Source organism: Epinephelus fuscoguttatus, linkage group LG5 (assembly GCF_011397635.1).
Source record: "Epinephelus fuscoguttatus linkage group LG5, E.fuscoguttatus.final_Chr_v1".
Taxonomy (NCBI): domain Eukaryota; kingdom Metazoa; phylum Chordata; class Actinopteri; order Perciformes; family Serranidae; genus Epinephelus; species Epinephelus fuscoguttatus.
This window is the reverse complement of record NC_064756.1, coordinates 16,857,827-16,880,065: the sequence shown is the minus strand read 5'-3', so window position 1 is coordinate 16,880,065 and position 22,239 is coordinate 16,857,827. Positions and strand designations below refer to the sequence as shown.

At 40.0% G+C, this 22,239-nt stretch overlaps 1 protein-coding gene across 7 annotated transcripts in view; it reads right to left on the bottom strand.

Annotated features, from left to right (window-relative positions):
• The window catches only part of LOC125889375 (arp2/3 complex-activating protein rickA-like), a 108,114-nt gene that overhangs the window by 63,800 nt on the left and 22,075 nt on the right, over positions 1-22,239 (bottom strand). The window contains exon 8 of one of the 7 annotated variants that reach the window (XR_007449448.1): positions 3,954-4,110. The exons of 4 other annotated variants lie outside the window; for them this stretch is intronic. Coding sequence is in view for 1 of the 3 variants with exons in the window: in XM_049577281.1 (XP_049433238.1) it covers positions 7,334-7,460 (127 nt within the window). In the remaining 2 variants the exon portion in view is untranslated. Of the gene's footprint in view, positions 1-3,953; positions 4,111-7,333; positions 7,461-14,785; positions 15,151-22,239 lie in introns of those variants that run through there. 2 more of the 7 variants (XM_049577281.1, XR_007449446.1) reach the window with 2 other exon arrangements.

The window sequence follows — 22,239 nt, the reverse complement described above, 5'->3', positions numbered from 1 at the left end:
CTGCCCAGTAGTACCTGGACAACTGAGCCATGGCGGCACACAGGTATGTGGCGTGTCAGAGGAGAAACGAGTAACGGTCCACAAACCTCACCGCACTTTAGGGACTGTTCTTTACTTATGAAGGGACTGTTCTTACTTGTCAGGGGAGGAGGGTGGCTGGATGATTTTTATTTCATTTATTTATTTCATTTTGATCCCCCCTATGTTGATCACTTATTGATGCTGTTTTTGAAGTATGAATAAGTCAATAAATAATTTATTCCATTGAAATATCATTGATGTATTATAGAAAAGTGATTTATCTTTTTATAAATGACAAAAGGCACATCTGCCTAATTTTTGCTGTGGTATCCTGATACTACTCAGAACCATGATACTTTCACTGGTATCGTACCGTGGGTCCCAATTCTGGTACCGTGACAACACTAGATGTCACAATCATTCCATTCGGAGTCGCGCAGTGAGGCAGCTCGGGTTCCGCTTAAACACTGCTCTCTCAGAGGCCCAAAGTGTTCCCCTACTTCTAATTTTACAAATTAAGCACTGAGTGTAATGTATTGACAAAATTATATGAGAGTAAACAGGACGACATAAGATTGCAGATTACCAGAACAGCTGTATTACGGTAATAACTTCAGAGCTGTTCATGCTGTTCACGGCAAGAGGGCCAGTGACGAGCAGGGGACCACTTGAGAGCTGCTTCAGGAACACCGCACGCTTTCCACGGTGGTGACCAGTAAGCAGAATGAGGACAGTTTCTGGGGTGATGGAGCTGCGCAGCTTCCTTTTGTGCTGACTGAAAGGCTTCTTCCTGTGACTCTTCAGCTTACAGGGAACATCCTCTGTGGGGTAGCAGCAAGGCATTTTGCGTAGCTTGATAACACAAGAGCCTCCATTCTTGTCTCCTCCAACTGTCTTGACAACAGTTGCCCGGGGCTTTGCATTCAGCTTTTTCTCCACCTTGGTCTCAGTGGTCTTGGTGGCAATAGTCACTCCGCATCAGGGCCGAACTGGGAGAATTTTTCAGGCCAGGAGTCACACCTTTAACCAGGCCACCCAGCCCACACACGCACGTTCATGCGCACACACACGTGCACACGCGCACACACAGTAGCACACGCTGGCTGAGGCAAAACAAATATGCACCCCAATATAGGCATAACAGTCACTACAACACTCACTTCAGTGTCACAGGGACACTCCGTATGAATCCAACAGTCACAGTATTATTCCATTTCACATATGGGTATTCACCATATAACTAATCACCAGCAGTCCAGTCCAGTGCTTTTCTCTCCCCTACATGCCCCTGAAACTTCTCACCAAAATGTGCCCCTCAATACAACAGTCAACATGACTCCTGAAATAATGCTATGATATTATGATCAAGTGAAAAACATGATTGTGTTATTTTGTCAGCAAACCATTTAGATGCCAGCTTATATTGCCAGTAATATGTAATAGATTGTCATTACCATGTAAAAGAGGTAAATAATTAACACTCCTCTATGTATATTGGCAATGGCCAATACACTATATTCCTTTTTTCAGCCTTCAGGAACCCTAATGAACCCCAACCTAATTCCAAGGTTGGAATATACAATAGCTTTCATGTTTGGGCTGGGATACATAACAGTAAGACAACAGACAGCAAAATTCACTTACACTTAATAGAATAAAGCTGTAGTGCCAAGAAGGCTATTATTACAACTACACAAGAGAGCCATTTATGTCAACTGCCAGTGCCTGGCAAATAACTCATGGTTATGTACCACCAATGACATGCCCTGCTGTAGATATTTTTCTGTACCTTCTGCCAATTGCCCTGCACTGGCCTCTCCCTTCTGAAGCATCAGCAGGACCAACACCACCTCCACCTTTACATAGCAAACACAGAATTATAGTTGTTTTGCATACGCTATAGTTTATACTTTATACAGTATAACAGTGAATTTTTTTACTTGATTTGCACTTGTATTCGTACAGGATAATGAAATGATCTTATCCCATTTGTTGCACAAATAAATCATCTCAAAAGTAGTGAAAATGTGGCTAGTAGGTCCGTGGTTTTCAAATCTCAATCCTTTTTTTAACTTCAAAACTTTTGCATTTCAAGGGCCTACATTTCTACACTGTAACTGTAAAGTCCAATCCTCAGTGTTAATTTAACTCTCTGAGAACGTACAAATGGAGCCTTATAGATGCACTATAGGGTCCATTTATCGATCATTTGTCTGGCCTCAAGGAACCCTGGCAGACCGGTTACGCAGACTCCGACGCGCAGGACCACCGTACGCGCGCTGTCTGAACCCCTGACTGACTGCTGCTTGATAAAGTTATGCGAGGGTCCAGTTAGGCCCAAGTGTTACACTACATAGTTTATGGATTTATTAATCCTCACGTGCGTCTGATCCTGTTTTACACAGTCACTGTGGAGCTGGACGTCTGTCATTACACAGAACAGCTGTCACGACGTGCGACCATTACGCACGGCCGTGGCTATTAATGGCGCCCGTACTAATTCATCTCGTGTACCTGTGAACCATCATCGCAGTGATGTTTTAATTTTCATTATTTGTGAAGGTCAGGATTGTTTGATCTGTCCAACGCTGCCCGACATTTAATACAAGCAACCCCAAATATTAATAACAAATGTATGTTTGCAGGCTGGAGTCTCTGCTGTAGTCCCATGGTAATCACCTCACATGTAGTCTACTGGCATTGAGCATTGGTGTGTAACATGATTCATGATTACATGAACTGAGAATAAAGATGCATCACTGATATCATTACCAACAAAAGCTGCACTATCATAAGTGGCCATAGGATGGCAGTCTTTATTTAGCAGTGCCTTTCCATGTACCTGGTGTAAAACTGCTAACAGTAAAATCAAATCTCCAGTGAGATGGAGCATAGTTTATAGTAAAGCATCTACATCTGATTCTGATGATATATATACATATATAAAAACTGCAGTTAGGACTACTGTATGTAAAAACATTTTAACACACAACTAAATGAACATAGTTGCACCTTTTTCTTCAACATAACTAAATGTGACGTCACTGAATTGTTACCCAATATTCAACTGGACTGGTTTGAGACTGATGGGACCTAACTCTGTAGGTATTCTAAAAACAAGGATGCATAAAGTATTTACCAGATGTGTATTTTCTCTACATGTTGTTCCAATAATTTAAGTTACCAGTAACCTAATTTTGTTAAATGAGAAGAAAGATGGCTAACTGATGTTATTATGATGGATGACTTAAAACCCTGAGGTCTGCACATACTACTGATGCACACTAACACTGTAATTGTGTATATGGTATACTATGATATAGTAAGAACTGCTTTATGTGATTTGATGCCATTGTTATTCTGACTTTTTGGGTGAACTATTAACAGGAATGTGATGAAACATTCAGGTAAGATCTCACCTAGGGTTAATGATGGTGGGTCTCTGGAGCTGTGTCGACATGAAATGATTTCTGATGAAAGTATTGATTAAATTTAGGCTAAATACACAAAATGTAATGACTGCAATGATGTTATGAGAGGATAATGTTGATCTTTAGAGTGTATTTCAGTGTAATCAAACCAACAGATTGATATCATTGTACTAGGCATGCATGCAACTGGCTTCAAAATAGAGACAGGATATTAATAAACAAGAAGAGAAGGAAGTGAGATGAAACATGTTTATTTTTATTGAATAAATGATATTATATAGGAACTTGCATTAAATAAATCACAATATTGGTTTTACAGGGAAAGAAATGTGGAATAAAAATCCTTCTTCAGGCTTGTTTCGTTAGATCTTTACCCACACTTTACCAGTAAATAAAATGCAGTCCATCAGAGTTCAAAGTGAAATAGATTAACTGTGAGTTACACACACACACACACACACACACACACACACACACACACACACACACGCACACACTGACCTGGACCCTGGAGCAGACTCAGTTGTTTCAATATTACATTCACTTTCATGCTGTTCACATTCCCCTCCCATTGTAGGCCTTGTTGGCAGAGCCCTCCGATCACTACGCTCTACCTCTGCCACCATTGTCTCTTAAACTCAGAACATCATGACATCACCTGAGTGCAAACACACCAACTTGAGCACAGATGGTGAAGGCATACACCATCATTTTTAGCTCCTAACTAGGGTAACAACAAAACATGATTAACAATGATTATGTGTTTCTTGATTCTGATTATACACTGATTATTGATACATTCAGTTGAGTAAAATATGAGTAAATATTTCCCACAGAAAGCAAATCAGTCAGTTATTAGAAAGTGAGTACAAGTGCAATGAACAGTGAATGCAAAAATCAGTAGCGAAGGCATACACCATCATTTTCAGCTCCAGAATACCATTTGTTGGCATTTTGGACCTACAGGACACAAAGAGACAGAACATACAGGGAAAACTATTATTATTATTATTATTATTATTATTATTATTATTATCTGCTCCAGTGATTTCTCTGGGTAAAACTATACAAGCAATGAAATACTGCTCACCTTCTTCTTCCTCATCTGAGGGTTGGGGAGGGGTCGGACCAGGAGGGACTGATGTTGGGTTCACTGGAGCTGTGTCGACATGAATTGATTATTAATTAACGTATTGATTAAATTATGGATGACTTAAAACCCTGAGGTCTGCACATACTACTGATGCACACTAACACTGTAATTGTGTATATGGTATACTATGATATAGTAAGAACTGCTTCATGTAATTTGAATGTAATTTGATGCCATTGTTATTCTGACTTTTTGGGTGAAATGTATCAACAGGAATGTGAATCACTTGGGGTTAAAATTTTAAGTGTTACATTAAATACTTAATAATAACAATAATAACAACAACAACAATAATGATAACAATATCAATATTATTATTATTATTATTATTATCATTATCTGTTCCAATCATTGCTCTGGGTAAAACTATATATACAGTGAAATACTGCTCACCTTCTTCTTCCTCATCTGAGGGTTGGGGAGGGGTCGGACCAGGAGGGACTGATGTCGGGTTCACTGGAGCTGTATCGACATCGAATTGATTATTAATTAAAGTATTGATTAAATTATGGATGACTTAAAACCCTGAGGTCTGCACATACTACTGATGCGCACTAACACTGTAATTGTGTATATGGTATACTATGATATAGTAAGAACTACTTTATGTAATTTGATGCCATTGTTATTCTGACTTTTTGGGTGAAATGTATCAACAGGAATGTGAATCACTTGGGGTTAAGTTTTTAAGTGCTACCTTAAATACTTAATAATAACAATAATAATACCAGCAACAATAATAATAACAATATAAATATTATTATTATTATTTTTATTGCTGTTGTTGTTTTTGTTATTATGAGTAGTAGTAGTCATCATTATTATCTGCTCCAATGATTGCTCCGGATAAAACTATACTATCAATGAAATACTGCTCACCTTCTTCTTTGTCTTCTTCATCTGAGGGTTGGGGAGTGGTCGGACCAGGAGGGACTGATGTTGGGTTCACTGGAGCTGTGTCGACATGAACTGATTATTAATTAAAGTATATAAATTATGGATGAATTAAAACCCTGAGGTCTGCACATACTACTGATGCGCATAACACTGTAATTGTGTATATGGTATACTATGATATAGTGAGAACTACTTTATGTAATTTGATGCCATTGTTATTCTGACTTTTTGGGTGAAATGTATCAACAGGAATGTGAATCACTTGGGGTTAAATTTTTAAGTGCTACCTTAAATACTTAATAATAACAATACTAATAACAACAACAATAATGATAACAATATTATTATTATTATTATTATTATTATTATTATTATTATTATTTATCTGCCCCAATCATTGCTCTGGGTAAAACTACAGCTCCTATCAGAGAAATACTGCTCACCTTCATCTTCCTCTTCTTCTTCTTCTTCCTCATCTGAGGGTTGGGGAGGGGTCGGACCAGGAGGGACTGATGTTGGGTTCACAGGAGCTGTATCGACATGATTATTGATTTGATTATTATAAAATGATTATTAATTGAAGTATTGATTAAATTTACTTTGACTTTGGGCAGAATATTTAGATATTTTATTGTCAGTGTTATTATTATTATAATTATTTTAAATGTTAGTCATAAGAGAGTCATAATGAAGGATATGATGCCTTTTAAGAGACCGATTTCAAATTATATTTTGTTTTTCTTTTTTGTGGTTTTTAAGGAAAAATTGTGGGATTAATAAAGACTGAAAAGAATTATAGTTTAACTCACCACAGTCATCCCTAGCAGGGTTCCCTGAGACAGCATATGAATGAGGTTGTATCAGCATGTCATGTCTTGATGTCATCAGGAAGCATGTTGTATTGCTGTGGGGAAAAATGTTAAGCTGATCACAAATCTGTGTTGAATCAGATGTCCCATCAGTTATGTGCTGTTACATAGTGTTTTTAAAGTAAATATTTATCAAATGACAGAAATATGCTGGCTCATTATGTTTTCTATGGCCACGAGTCCACACAACAGATATTTACTGTGTATAAAATGTGAAGTATTGGCAGGTGGGATCTTCAGTACAGAGTCTCCTGCAGTCAGCAACAGTCGTCACCTTGTGTTTGGTGTCACCTTTTGCAAACGTAATATGATGCGACTCTGAACAACCTGATAAATAAAAACATAGAAGAATCCAGAAAATAGTTAGAGTCAGAGTGCAGACAGATTTCTTTAACTTCCTCATTATTCATTTCCTCTATGTGAATTTGTTAAATCCATTTCTCCTGCAAACATGCTAATAAAGTGTTTGAAGTGCACACATCTTGTTGGGCTTCATGCCAGGAATTAAGTTCAAGTAGTAAGTGACACTCTGACAGTCTGTCATGTGGAGACCAAGTTCATTTCAACATGAAATGATTCCTCAGCTGTGACAATATAAGTCATCCTGCTCCTCTGACATTAGCTTCATTTAAGGAAACTGGGTATTTGGACATTTGAAAAGCATGTGAATTTAAAAACAGAGGAACTCTAAATAATGTTTTAATATGTTTGAGGAGATAACACAGCTTGGCAAATGATTAAAGTGCTTACCTACTGACACATTCAGATGCACACACTGATGGTTTGCAGGGGAATCATAGCAGAGGTTGATCTCATCATTCTTTCGTGTAAAGTTGGTAATGGTCAGGTTGCTGTCAGTCACTGTGACTCCGGGGAGGATGGGATTGTTGGATTTACAAATGCCCAACATACATTCACACTTGCTGCCTCCTCTGCCACAGTATTTAATGGTTCGACCATTATCTTTAGGAAATGGGAAAGTGGCACTGCTTCCCTCCAGCAGCCACACCTGTCTTTCATTGTGAGCTGTTGCTGCAACATGACACATACCCAGCAGCAGCAAGAGATGGATGAACTGTGCCATGGCTTCTGAAACCAAAGAAAAAGATTAAGGAGAGAAGTGCACAGCACACCATGGATCCAGATTTAGCTCATCTATTCATGGGAATATAATTTGCATATTTCAACTTGCAGCAACATTAGTTGGGAACATAATATGCAATATGTTGAAGTAAAAATATTCAAGAGTCTTGATTTTTCTTGATTTCTAATGTGACAAACTTGCACCTAATTAAGCAATATCACACGACAGGGAGCGATGTACTGTAGCCTATGTCGTCACGGCTGTCATTCGGTCATAGCGGCCGAGTGCCAAAGACAGTTACAGCCGTGACGATATACAGTCCAACATCACTCCCAGTTCAACAACAGCTTATACAGCAATGCTGAGTAAGGAAATGTTAACAACACGTGATGAAATAAATTATTTATTTATGTTATGTAGCTCCGCGGGGAAAAAAAAAAACAGTTCCCCCATTCTGTTGCCAGGCAACGCAGCACACACGCCAGGAACTCACAAGCTACTTTGTATTTACATTGATCTGCAACTGTGTAACTTCGTCCAGTTCAGCTGATGAAACGTTGGCAAACCTGGATGTTGGCACGGCCGGATTCAGCTTCCACTCTCCCTCATCCTCATCAGTACCTCATCAGATGATCATTGATTATGTATATAGTATAACGTTATAGTGTCAGTTTGCGTCAATGTAGCGAGTGTGACAGTTGGTTAATTAACGGTTGTATTTATATTTATACAACAGTTAGTTCCGGCCCTGCAATCTGATTGGTCGAGAGTCAGTAAAACTGTGATGATATTGGAGTACAACATCACGGTTATTTCACTGTGTATGTATCACTCCGCCTCACAGCTTATTGCAATCAACAATCAAATCAAAACTGACGGTTAGTGTCAGTTAGGTCAGCAGTTGCGTTGTAGGCTAATTAATTCATCCACTGTCAAACAGCCAAAAATATGGATTTATTTCCTAAAATAAGTTTTGAATTGAATGGTCATCAGAGGAAGATGAGGGAGAGGAGAAGCTGAATCCATCTGAGCACACATCCAGGTTTGTCAGTGTTTCATCAGCGGAGCTCAATGACTTGGAGAAAAGCAACATACTGTCAGATCAGAAGGCAGAGTCGGCTGTGCCTGTGAAGCGACAGTCCACCATGCAGTCACCACAGACTTATTTCACCGGCTGCACAATTAATGGAAACGTGCAGATAAATGTGTATAAAGAGTAAGTGCCTGGCGCACCATGTCTGCGTTACATAGCAACGGTGACAGCGGAGTCCTGAGGGAACAATTTTTGTTGGCGGAAGACAAATAAAATGCTTAAATTATCTATTTTGTCCTCATTTTTCAACATTTCTTAATCAGCATCTCTTATTTAACTGTTGAACTGTTGTATAAAAGCAATATCACACTTGAGCTCGTGATGTTGTACTGTGATATCGTCACGGCTGTGATTCGGTTGTAGGCACGAGGCCGCCGATATCACAGTACAATATCACTCCCTCTCGTGTGATATTGCTTAATTATAACACCTGTGAGCGGAGTGATTTCACTGTTACATGTCCCAGTGATGCTGTACTCTATATCTGCACTCATGGAATGCCTCTCGTCCAATCAAATTACTCGGTCGGAACTAACCGTTGTATAATGTGTAATAACACACTAATTAATCTATAATTTCCATGCACAACTTTTCTACATCAAAATAAAAATATCTAAGTCTAAATATATCTACTTGTATTAAGTCGTTCTACATGATGAAACACCAAAATGACAGTATCCATCTGATGTTAATGCTGTATGAATTCATCAAAAACTTACCCAATAAATGAAGACTTGTGGCTCTGTAAAATGTGTTAGGAGGGTGGGTAGGGAAATGTGAACCGGAGTCTTCACTGTGCATCACTTTATAGAGCTGTTTACCTCCTCCGCCTTTTGGCCAAAGAAACACACCCACACTAGAGTGCTCATTTGTTTATAGGGGATTGAGAGTGACTTTTAATTTTGGGGGGAGGTTATGTTAAGTCTAAAGACACTGTCAGTGTGTAATGTGTATACACTGGAACATAGGGTACAAGTGTGAGGAGATTTCCAAACTTTAGTTTGGCTGTTTATCTTTTCATTTTTAAGGTAAAAGCACATGTAATGGTATATTGGTGTAATATTAGAGGGTAAATATAAACCCACAAAAGATTTGCCACAGCAAACTGACAGCACATCCTAAATCAGTATAAAACAGCTTTATGTCTGAATGGTTTAAAGTGTGAAGATGATGCCTATAGGAGTGGCTGTGTGAACATACCCTACATAAGGAATGGAGTTTGTGTTCCTTTTATCAGCTAATTATCCAGTCTATTGGCAGGATGATGGTTTTTGAATGGATTGTGAATGCTGGGTGTCTCCTGATGGACCACAAGACCGTTATCTCATCACCTTGTCTCATCCTCAGGCGTACAGCTCAATCCTTATAACACAATAAATCAGCAAAATGTACATTTTGACTTTGATGTTAAAACCTACAATATTTTTGAGACTTTGGATGCACACAAATCAACATTACAGTCACTTATGTGTTAACCTTTTGGTTTGTCTGTGTGTTGTTTCTGTCTGACGTTCTTTGGAAACATGTTTCTTCCACTGTATTCAGTGTTTGCAACAGGATCTACCCATATTAAAATAAATGATAGAGGCCTCTGTGTCCATCCAAAAGCTAAAAACAGCAGTTCCCTGTTTCCACGAACTTCATGCAAATCAAAGTTCAGAAACCTAACAGTGAGGAGGGTTTTTTTCAGTCCTACAGGATGCAAATATCTGCCCTCTGGGTGATGCTTAGTTATGAAGAGGAGAATGTAAATGTATTGGGCTTATGTCAGCAGCGTACATGAGAAAATGCTTCTTTTGCTGAAGGTACTAGCTGTACAGGAAAGCTGCTGAGGTCACAGTCTTGTTGACATTAAAGTCTTTTTAAAGAGAGACCTGGTCAAGAAGGCAACATTAAATATATTAAAAACTATAAATTAGACGCAAAAGCACAAAATGTTTTCAATGTGTTATTTAAAAGACAAATCCATTTACCACTTATACTGAATAACTGCCACCATTTGACTTTGGGCAGTGGAGAGTCAATGAGCTGGTTAACACTATGGACCTGAAGTATGATTCAATAATAAAGTGTAATGTATTGACAAAATTATACGAGAGTAAACAGGAGACATAAGATTGCTGATTACAAGCAACTACTAGAACAGCTGTATTACGGTAATAACTTCAGAGCTGTCATGATGCAAATGACCGATTTCAGGCACTCACGCTGCGCCGCTATTTCTCACGCTGTCACAAATAATACTGACTTACATTCTGCTCCGCAACCTTAGCTTGCTATCTGTTGCAGGGGGACAGCGTCGTGGTAATTTGCTCCACATCTGCCCTGCCTCTGGGTGGCAATAGTCACTCCGCAGCCCCTCAAACTAACCAATTACCCCCGTGATTTTGTTTTCATTTAGGAGACTTCACTTAGGGGACAGCGGAAATGCACTTGACTTAAGAGCTGCCAATAAACTTCACCAGCGCGAGAAGACCGGTTACGCAGACTCCGACGTGCAGGACCACCGTTAGCGCGCTGTCTGAACCCCTGACTGACTGCTGCTTGATAAAGTTATGCGAGGGTCCCGTTACGCCCAGGTGTTACACTACAAAGTTTATGGATTTATTAATCCTCACGTGCGCCTGATCCTGTTTTACATAGTAATTGTGGAGCTGGACGTACATGCACGATCCTTGTTTCCACACCCACTGGGAGACATGAATTGATGCAGAGGCACCCTTAAATCCGTTTGCTTGTCGATATGAGTGCCCGCTTTACCACTCATTAGACCTGCCACTGACGAGACAGTCTGTTATGACACAGAACAGCTGTCATGACGAGCGACCATTACGCACGGCTGTGGCTATCAATGGCGCCCGTACCACTAATTCATCACGTGTACCTGTGAACCATCATAGCAGTGATGTTTTTTAATAATTTTCATTATTTGTGACAGTCAGGAGTGTTTGATCTGTCCAACACTGCCCGATATTTAATCCAAGCTAGGGTGACCATATTTTGATTTCCAAAAAAGAGGACACTCGGCCGGCCACGACATAGCCTACTTAAATGATACAGGCAGTTTACTCAAAGATGCCTTATAATTTTAATGTATTTAAAATGTATATGCATGGATAGAAAATTCAGTTATATTAAAAAATAATATCTCTCAAAGACAGAAATTCAGATAGACCCCAATAGGGGACACATATACACACACTAGAGTGTGGCGATCCAAGCCCCAGGTACCCAACAGGTCGGCCGGGTTTGGTCAGAAATGTAGCTATAAATTGTATTCGGGCTCGGGTCGGATTCGGTCAGCTTTCAGTGAAAATGTAGTGTAAAAATAAATAAAATCCTATTGTCTGTCCTGTTTATTGTTTGGGCACTGTTATTTACGTGACAACACCTGAACATACACACAGACACACATTGGCTGTTTGTTTCTACCTCTCCCCTCTCTGGAAGTCTCGGACCTCCAGCCGCCCGCCTCCGCCTTGATTAAACGCTGAAAATAAAACAAAAGAGGGATTTTATCTTATTAGGGTTCTAACCCCGAAGGGGTAGAACCCTTCTAAGATTGTACCGGTTTATTATTATTATTATTATTTTTTTTTTTTTTTTTTTTTTTTTTTTTTTTTTTGTTGTTGTTGTCTGCCGCTTGAGCTCAAATTCCCGTGAGCTGGAATGAGCCAGAAACCTGAAACTTGGCCCAATGATTGGAAATGATGTGCATCAACTTTTATTAAAATATGAGCCCAGTCGGCCACATGGTGGCGCTGTAATTAAGGCTTAAAAATGACTTTTTTGGGAGGCCACGCCCCTCACACCATAAGTCTGATTGACTTGAAATTTGACACACAGGTCCAGCTCAATGTGCTCTACAAAAAAGCCTCTTGGACCATTAAGCTCCGCCTGACTAGATTTTTTGCTAATTTGCATAATTTGAAAAACAGTAAAATGACAACTTTTACAATTTTGACTCCATCAACACCAAACTTGGTACACGGCTTTGGGGGATGACAAGACACATTTCTATTACAAATGAGCCAGATTGGTCAAAAAACATGGCCGCCACGGACCAATGAATCTTTGCTGTGGGCGGAGCTTAGCATTGATTGGCCATAAGTCCCACACCCTTTGACCTATCATCACCAAACTTGGTGGGTAGGTCCACAATGAGACTTGGAAGCTGCCTACCAAAGCATTTTGAGCTCAGCCTATAGGGGGCGCTATAAATGCCACACATCTGTATCTCAAAGACCATTGGATGGAATTTCCAAATTTGGTATGCATGCTCTAGGAGTGGCTATTAACTAATATCTTGAGTGCCATGTTGCTAGGTGAAAGTGGGCGTGGCCTATTCATCATTAACCCTCATATTTTGCGTTTTATTAATTTATGACCAGCTGGAAGGACCTAGGGACATGAAATATGGTACATGGACTATAAATGACATCCAAATACTGCTCAAAAAATTTGGTCCCAATCGGCCTTATGGGGGCACTACAATTATCTCCAGATTTCTCCCAAAATGATCATGATCATGGAACTGTGATTGCTTAAACATTAAAATACCTATTGAAACTTTGACATACGCATCAACAGGTAAAATTTCAATTTATGTTTTGATGTTCAAATGGAGTCTCTATGTGAAAGTATACCACAAATGTTATTAGCATGTAGGCTAGCTGAAAACCCGATTTCAAGAAATGTGTGACTTGGAAAGAGTATGTATTGCTTGGAGCTTTCAGGGACAGAGTGGGGAACGTCTTGCACTACGGCAGATGAGGGTCACGGTGGGTGGTGAGGGTCACGGTGGCTGGTTTGGGGCGGAACAGGTTAGAACCCGCAGATTGCCGCTCGCGGCTATATTTTTGTTTTATTTCTCCCTCTCCTCTCGCTTTTGAAGCTCGGACCTCCCGTCTCAAACACGGAGGTCTCCCTCTCCGTACCCACGGCGCACGCTGGCCTGTTAAAAAGCCCGTAACCACTGTGTGACACAAACTCAGTGCTTTGGTCATTAAATAATGTCGGGCTCGGTTCGGGTTCGGACAGAAATATACTGCCCGTGCTGCACTCTAACACACAGACACAAACACACGGAAAACCGGACATTATCATCAGTTTATAAAAACCCCCCGGTGGACATGTCCGGGGAATACAGGACGTTTGGTCAGCCTAACACAAGCAACCCCAAATATTAATAACAAATGTATGTTTGCAGGCTGGAGTCTCTGCTGTAGTCCCATGGTAATCACCTCACATGTAGTCTACTGGCATTGAGCATTGGTGTGTAACATGATTCATGATTAAATGAACTGAGAATAAAGATGCATCACTGATATCATTACCAACAAAAGCTGCACTATCATAAGTGGCCATAGGATGGCAGTCTTTATTTAGCAGTGCCTTTCCATGTACCTGGTGTAAAACTGCTAATAGTAAAATCAAATCTCCAGTGAGATGGAGCATAGTTTATAGTAAAGCATCTACATCTGATTCTGATGATATATATACATATATAAAAACTGCAGTTAGGACTACTGTATGTAAAAACATTTTAACACTCACAACTAAATGAACATAGTTGCACCTTTTTCTTCAACATAACTAAATGTGACGTCACTGAATTGTTACCCAATATTCAACTGGACTGGTTTGAGACTGATGGGACCTAACTCTGTAGGTATTCTAAAAACAAGGATGCATAAAGTATTTACCAGATGTGTATTTTCTCTACATGTTGTTCCAATAATTTAAGTTACCAGTAACCTAATTTTGTTAAATGAGAAGAAAGATGGCTAACTGATGTTATTATGATGGATGACTTAAAACCCTGAGGTCTGCACATACTACTGATGCACACTAACACTGTAATTGTGTATATGGTATACTATGATATAGTAAGAACTGCTTTATGTGATTTGATGCCATTGTTATTCTGACTTTTGGGTGAACTATTAACAGGAATGTGATGAAACATTCAGGTAAGATCTCACCTAGGGTTAATGATGGTGGGTCTCTGGAGCTGTGTCGACATGAAATGATTTCTGATGAAAGTATTGATTAAATTTAGGCTAAATACACAAAATGTAATGACTGCAATGATGTTATGAGAGGATAATGTTGATCTTTAGAGTGTATTTCAGTGAAATCAAACCAACAGATTGATATCATTGTACTAGGCATGCATGCAACTGGCTTCAGCATTGAGACAGGATATTAATAAACAAGATGAGAAGGAAGTGAGGTTAAACATGTTTATTTTTATTGAATAAATGATATTATATAGGAACCTGCATTAAATAAATCACAATATTGGTTTTACAGGGAAAGAAATGTGGAATAAAAATCCTTCTTCAGGCTTGTTTCATTAGATCTTTACCCACACTTTACCAGTAAATAAAATGCAGTCCATCAGAGTTCAAAGTGAAATAGATTAACTGTGACACACACACACACACACACACACACACACACACACACACACACATTCAAACTGAGCTGGGCCCTGGAGCAGACTCAGTTGTTTCAATATTACATTCACTTTCATGCTGTTCACATTCCCCTCCCATTGTAGGCCTTGTTGGCAGAGCCCTCCGATCACTACGCTCTACCTCTGCCACCATTGTCTCTTAAACTCAGAACATCATGACATCACCCAAGTGCAAACACACCAACTTGAGCACAGATGTTGAAGGCATACACCATCATTTTTAGCTCCTAACTAGGGTAACAACAAAACATGATTAAAACGTTTACAAGTGCAGTCTCAGTGCTGTGATGTGCTTGAAAGTCCAGACTGAAAGGCATTAAAGGAATTGTTTTGCTCCAAGAAGGCATTAAGTTGCTGAAAACCAACCTTTTCAATGATCTTTCCTAAAAATGGTAGGTTTGATATGGGCCTGTAGTTATTTATTACTGAGGCATCCAGATTAGGCTTTTTTAAGAGAGGTTTAATGACTGTGGTCTTCAGGGCCGTTGGAAAAAGGCCTGACTGAAGAGAACAGTTGACTTTCTGTAGTATATCTGATGCTATGCAGTTAAAAACATCTTTAAAAAAGCTTGTAGGCAGAGTGTCAAGGCAGCAGGTAGTGGACCTAAGGTTTCTAACTATGTCTGTCAAAGTAGCATAATTTAATGGGTGAAAAAGTGCCAAATTAACTGGACTAGTCTTATGAGGCACAGGTGAAATAGCCACTGTGTTGGAGTTACAGACTGTCTGTCTTATCTTTAAAATCTGGTCTGTGAAAAAAGAAGCAAAGTCATGCCTTGGTGGATAGCAGCTCAGGAGGGACTGACACTGATGGGTTTGTCAGTCTGTCAACAACAGTGAATAAAGTCTGTGCATTGTTGTTATTTTTGTTGATAATCTCAGAGAAAAAGGACTGCCACGCCCTTTTTAGCTCCAAGTTATAGATGTGCAGACTTTCCTTATAGATGTCATAATGAACTTAGAGTTTGGTTTTTCGCCACCTGCTTTCTGCTTTTCTACATTCTCTTTTTTAAGCTTTTACCCATGTGGCGTTCCTCCATGGTGTTTTTTTCTTACCAGAGACAACTTTGACCTTCATGGGGTCAATATTGTCCATAATATTCACAGCTTTAGAGCTGAAACTATGAACCAGATCACTGACAGAGACTGAGGGCAGAACTGGTGTGGGTATAAAATCCTGGGTGAATAGTGTACAGGTGTTTTCGTTGATAAAGCGTTTTCTGATTACCTCTGTTGTAATTTTACTGGTGTCAGCGGAGATAGCCATTTTAAAGAAAACACAGTAATGATCAGAAAAGGCAACATCAGTCACCACAACCTCAGAAATGTTGAGCCCTTTGGAGATAATTAGATCTAAAATATGTCCCTTATTGTGTGTTGGCTCTGTTACATGCTGGGAAAGTTCAAAGTTGTCCAGGATGTAGAAAAGTTCTTTCGCACTGCCATCTTTGGGATTATCATTATGAATATTAAAATCACCCACTAAAACAACACAGTCAAAATCAATACAGACAACAGACAATAGTTTAGAAAAGTCATCAACAAAGTGTGCACTATATTTTGGGGGCCTGTAAATGGTTACTAATACTGCTTGACAGGAGGATCTCAACTGCAGTGCAACATATTCAAAAGACTCAAACTTCCCATATGACAACTGTTTGCACTGGTAAACATCCATAAATAAAGTGGCTACTCCACCTCCTTTCCTAAGTTCTCTAACTGAGCTGATAAAATGGAAGTTTGGGGGAGCTGATTCAATAAGTACCGCTGCACTGTTGTTTTCATTTAACCAAGTTTCAGTTAAAAACATAAAATCAAGGTTTCTCTTGATAATAAAATCATGAATTAATAGTGACTTGCCAGCCAGAGATCTGATATTTAATAAAGCTAAGTTTAGTGTACTAACATTGTCTGACACATTCTGTGGCTGACGCATAACTGGAGTCAGATTAGATAGAGTAGCTGTGCGCTTCGAGTACACACTGTTTTTCCTGATGATACTTTTCAATTACAAGATGTGTTTGACCATGCCACCGGCTATTTAAGATCGCCGGTATGTTTAAGGAAGCGGCATGGGGTCTGTCTCATCTCTGACAGGCACCTGAGTGATGACATCTAGGGCTACTATTTAACAGTTCATCAATTTGACTGAGCTTTAGTGTTTATTGCTCCTAGGTGGTTGTGATGAAGGGCAGGAGGGGGGTTGTTGGATCCCTGACAGGGACATCCTCTGAATGTCTTGACTGATGTGGAGCAAAGGGTCAGGTGAAGGGGGAGAGATGCAGGCTGTCTGTCTCTGCGCCCCGTACATGTCTTTGGCTCTTATCTGTCCATTCTTGTTTTGGTATGGCATTCCCAAAGTAGTCTGCATCCAGTGATGTTCGGATGAATCCCATCACGCTGAAAGCGATCCTTACAGTTCCAAAAGATTTTAAAATTGTCAAAAAACTTTATCTACTTTAACAGACAAAATCTGACATTTAAAACTCCACTCTTACAGGAAGTGCAAATCCTCACCTCATCATCATCGCCATTCTGTGCAGGGACAGAAACACCATTTATATTCTATGTTTTTCCCATGTGTGCATGAGTTGTTATCTGTATGGAACAGCCTCAGTGATGATGACACCTTCTGGTTGCAACCAGGGGCTCCTCACCACAGTCCATTATCAAAACAACCAGAGAGTGAGAGAAACACAAAGCAGCAGCAAGCAGCAATACCGCAGATGCCCCTTAAAGAAGGAAAGAAATTAAAAATATAGGCTATGGGTGGCACTTTATCACCTCCATAGTCACTGGATCAATCTATAGTACAGCAACTTATTTCAAGTTAACGTATAAATTACTTTGTTTATTCCTGTATAATTTTATTAATACACTTTATTACTGAATCATACTTCATGTCCATGGTGTTAACCAGTCAAATGGTGTCAATTAATCAGTATTTCAATCAGTAGAGACTGACCCCCAGATGGTATGATTTAAGGAGGGTGATTAATCCATAGTCAAATAGGGAATAGGGTCTAGACACACAGTGGTGGTGGAGGTGGTGAAGATGAGATGAGAAGAAGATGGAGATGTGAAAATGATCTGGATAAGTAGAGGAATGAGCCTTTATTGAGCTCGTCCTGGACTGTGGATATGATGGCTGGAGGGGAGCGTGGTGGAGGAGGGCGTGACAGTTCTGCATAAAATGACAGCTGACAGCAGCAGAGCAGACAGCAGGTTTAAGGTATTGCAGTGGCATCCTGATTGGCTGACAAGGATCGTGGCAAAGTTTGACTGGATAACTAGAAGAGCGAACACCCATGGTCAGCTGATTAGAGGAAGCAGTGGGAGTGGGAGGGAAAGAATTGTGAGTGGATGAGCACAAAGAAAGTCTTCCTGATTGAACTTACGCTGAGCTTCGTTAGTATGAGTGGTATATGGATTTGTCCTTTATATAACACATTAAAAACATTTTGTTCTGTTGTATCTGATTTATAGCTTTTCTTTATTTAGATACATTTGGAAACCTGTTTTGGATCTTAACTCGATATTATTTTTATCCCCAGTTGTTGTGGGACAGGTCTCTCTTTAAAAAGACTTTAATGTCAACAAGACTGTGACCTCAGCAGCTTTCCTGTACAACTAGCACCTTCAACAAAAGAGGCATTGTCTCATGTATGCTGCTGACAAAGCCAATACATTTACATTCTCCTCTTCATAACTAATAAGCATCACCCAGAGAGCAGATATTTGCATCCTCTAGGACTGAAAAAACCCTCCTCACTGTTAGGTTTCTGAACTTGGATTTGCATGAAGTTCGTGGAAACAGGGAACTGGTGTTTTTAGCTTTTGGATGGACACAGAGGCCTCTATCATTTATTTGTTATTATTACAGTCAAACAAGAAATATGCACCAAAATCAGACTGAAAACATCTCCTTAGCACCAAGTCAACTGTAAGCAAAATGACTTATTTGCCACAGATGTTCTTAATAACTTGTGTGCCCCTCTCTAACGTTCACACACTCCTGGCAATGACGTGAAATACACCTGATGATCATCACAATATAATTTTGGGGTATGTCCTTCCATAGTTCAACCAAGGCACTGGGGATGCTCTAAACATTACCTGAAGGATGCTCTCAGCCTCTAACACACCTGGATAGCATGTCCCAGACATTCAGGATTGGGTTTAGGTCAGGAGACCACAGACTCTACCAGTCCACCACAGAGATACCTTCGTCCTCAAGGAAGGTCATGGACAGCCCAGCTGTGTGGGGATGGTCATTATCTTACTTTAAAGGGATAGTTTGGATTTTCCTAAATGAGGCTGTATGAGCTACTCAGATATAGTCAGTGTATTATGTACAGTAGATGGCCGTCAGCACTCTCCCTGTTTGGAGAAGCAGACGGGAGTAGCACCACAGGAGCTCAGTAATGCATTGCTGTGAATGGAGGTTTGCAGCAAAACATATTTTAGCCTCTTTAAAAAGGCCTACCTTAAATAAATCAATATTAGCCTAAGTGGACACTATATTGAGAATATTTTCACCACTTTACCTCACCCTCAGACAGCCCTGTCCTTAAGGGCTACATTTTCTCAAACATATAACCTCCGTATTCCGACACAAAAGCTTAGCTTGCAGCGCACTGTATTATGGGGCAGATCAACTGTTTGGGTCAGGAAGTGCTGTTGTATGATTTAAACTTTACTTTTCTAAAAAAAATTCAAAGATAATGTGTGCTTGTGTTTTTCTGGGCAGTTCAAAGAAAGAAATAAAAACAGCTGTGACGAGTTGCACTGAATACAGACATCAACACTGCAAGACTGAGTCAACTTGATGTTTGCAGCGAACATCTCTCTCCACAGGATTAGGGAGAGGACTTCTTCCCTGTCAGCTGTTTCATTATTGTTTGATATGAGTCCCACTGTGGTTGTGTCATCTGAGAATCTGATAAGGCAGTTGGTGCTGTGGGAGGGAGTGCAGACATGGGTAAAAAGCGAGTAGAAGGCTGAACTAAGGATGCAGCCTGGAGGGACACCAGTGCTGTGAATGATGGTGGAGGAGTTGTGGTGGCTGATCCTGACGTGCTGGGGTCTGTTGGTAAGACAGTCTTTAATCCACTGAGAGAGAAGGGCTCCCAGACCGAGGGTTTGCAGTTTGTTGGTCAGTTTATTTGGATTGATGGAGTTGAATGCCGAGCTGTAGACGATGAACAGCATCCTAACATCACTGTTGGGGTTTTCCAGGTGTGTGAGAGCTGTGTGTACAGCGATGGAGATGGCGTCATCAGTGGATCTGTTGGTCCTGTATGCAAACTGGTGTTGGTGGAGGTCAGAGGGCTGTGACCTCAGCAGCTTTCCTGTACAACTAGCACCTTCAACAAAAGAGGCATTGTCTCATGTATGCACTTGAACAACCCAATACATTTACATTCTCTTCCTCATAATCACCCAGAGGGCAGATATTTGCATCCTGTAGGACTGAAAAAAACCTCCTCACTGTTTTGCATTGTGTTCTTGTAAACAGGGAACTGCTGTTTTTAGCTTTTGGATAGACACAGAGGCCTCTATCATTTATTTTAATATGGGTAGATCCTGTTGCAAACACTGAATACAGTGGAAGAAACATGTTTCCAAAGAACGTCAGACAGAAACAACACACAGACAAACCAAAAGTTAACACATAAGTGTCTGTAATGTTGATTTGTGTGCATCCAAAGCCTCAAAAATATTGTAGGTTTTAACATCAAAGTCAAAATGTACATTTTGCTGATTTATTGTGTTATAAGGATTGAGCTGTACGCCTGAGGATGAGACAAGGTGATGAGATAACGGTCTTGTGTGGGTGTTGTCAAACAACCTTGTCCTTGTCTCATGCTGTACTGCTCAGTCTGTCAGTAACATCTCCATAGTCGGCTCAGCACACTTGGAGACACATCAAACTGATGAGCTACCACCTGAACCCCTTCACCATCTTCCAGCAGTTAAACTGCTGTCACAGTCTCAGTCTGGTCAAAATGCTGTCTGACACCACCAACCACCATCAGGAGACACCCAGCATTCACAATCCATTCAAAAACCATCATCCTGCCAATAGACTGGATAATTAGCTGATAAAAGGAACACAAACTCCATTCCTTATGTAGGGTGTGTTCACACAGCCACTCCTGTAGGCATCGTCTTCACACTTTAAACCATCCAGACATAAAGCTGTTTTATACTGATTTAGGATGTGCTGTCAGTTTGCTTTGGCAAATCTTTTGTGGGTTCATATTTACCCTCTAATATTATACCAATATACCATTACATGTGCTTTTACCTTAAAAATGAAAAGATAAACAGCCAAACTAAAGTTTGGAAATCTCCTCACACTTGTACCCTGTGTTACAGTGTATACACATTACACACTGACAGTGTCTTTAGACTTAACATAACCTCCCCCCAAAATTAAAAGTCACTCTCAATCCCCTATAAACAAATGAGCACTCTGGTGTGGGTGTGTGTCGTTGGCCAAAGGCGGAGGAGGTAAACAGCTCTATAAAGTGATGCACAGTGAAGACTCCGGTTCACATTTCCCTACCCACCCTCCTAACACATTTTACAGAGCCACAAGTCTTCATTTATTGGGTAAGTTTTTGATGAATTCACACAGCATTAACATCAGATGGATACTGTCATTTTGGTGTTTCATCATGTAGAACAGCTTAATACAAGTAGATATATTTAGACTTAGACATTTTTATTTTGATGTAGAAAAGTTGTGCATGGAAATTATAGATTAATTAGTGTGTTATTACACATTAGGTGCATGTTTGTCACATTGGAAAACAAGAAAAATCAAGACTCTTAAATATTTTTTCAACATATTGCATATTACGTTGCCAATTAATGTTGCTGCAAGTTGAAATATGCAAATTATATTCCCATGAATAGATGAGCTAAATCTGGATCCATGGTGTGCTGTGCACTTCTCTCCTTAATCTGTAAACTTTTTTCTTTGGTTTCAGGAGCCATGGCACAGTTCATCCATCTCTTGCTGCTGCTGGGTATGTGTCATGTTGCAGCAACAGCTCTTGAAGAAAGACAGGTGTGGCTGCTGGAGGGAAGCAGTGCCACTTTCCCATTTCCTCCAGATCGGACCATTAAATACTGTGGCAGAGGAGGCAGCAGGTGTGAATGTGCGAAGGGCTGTTGTAAATCCAATAATGCCAGCCTCCCC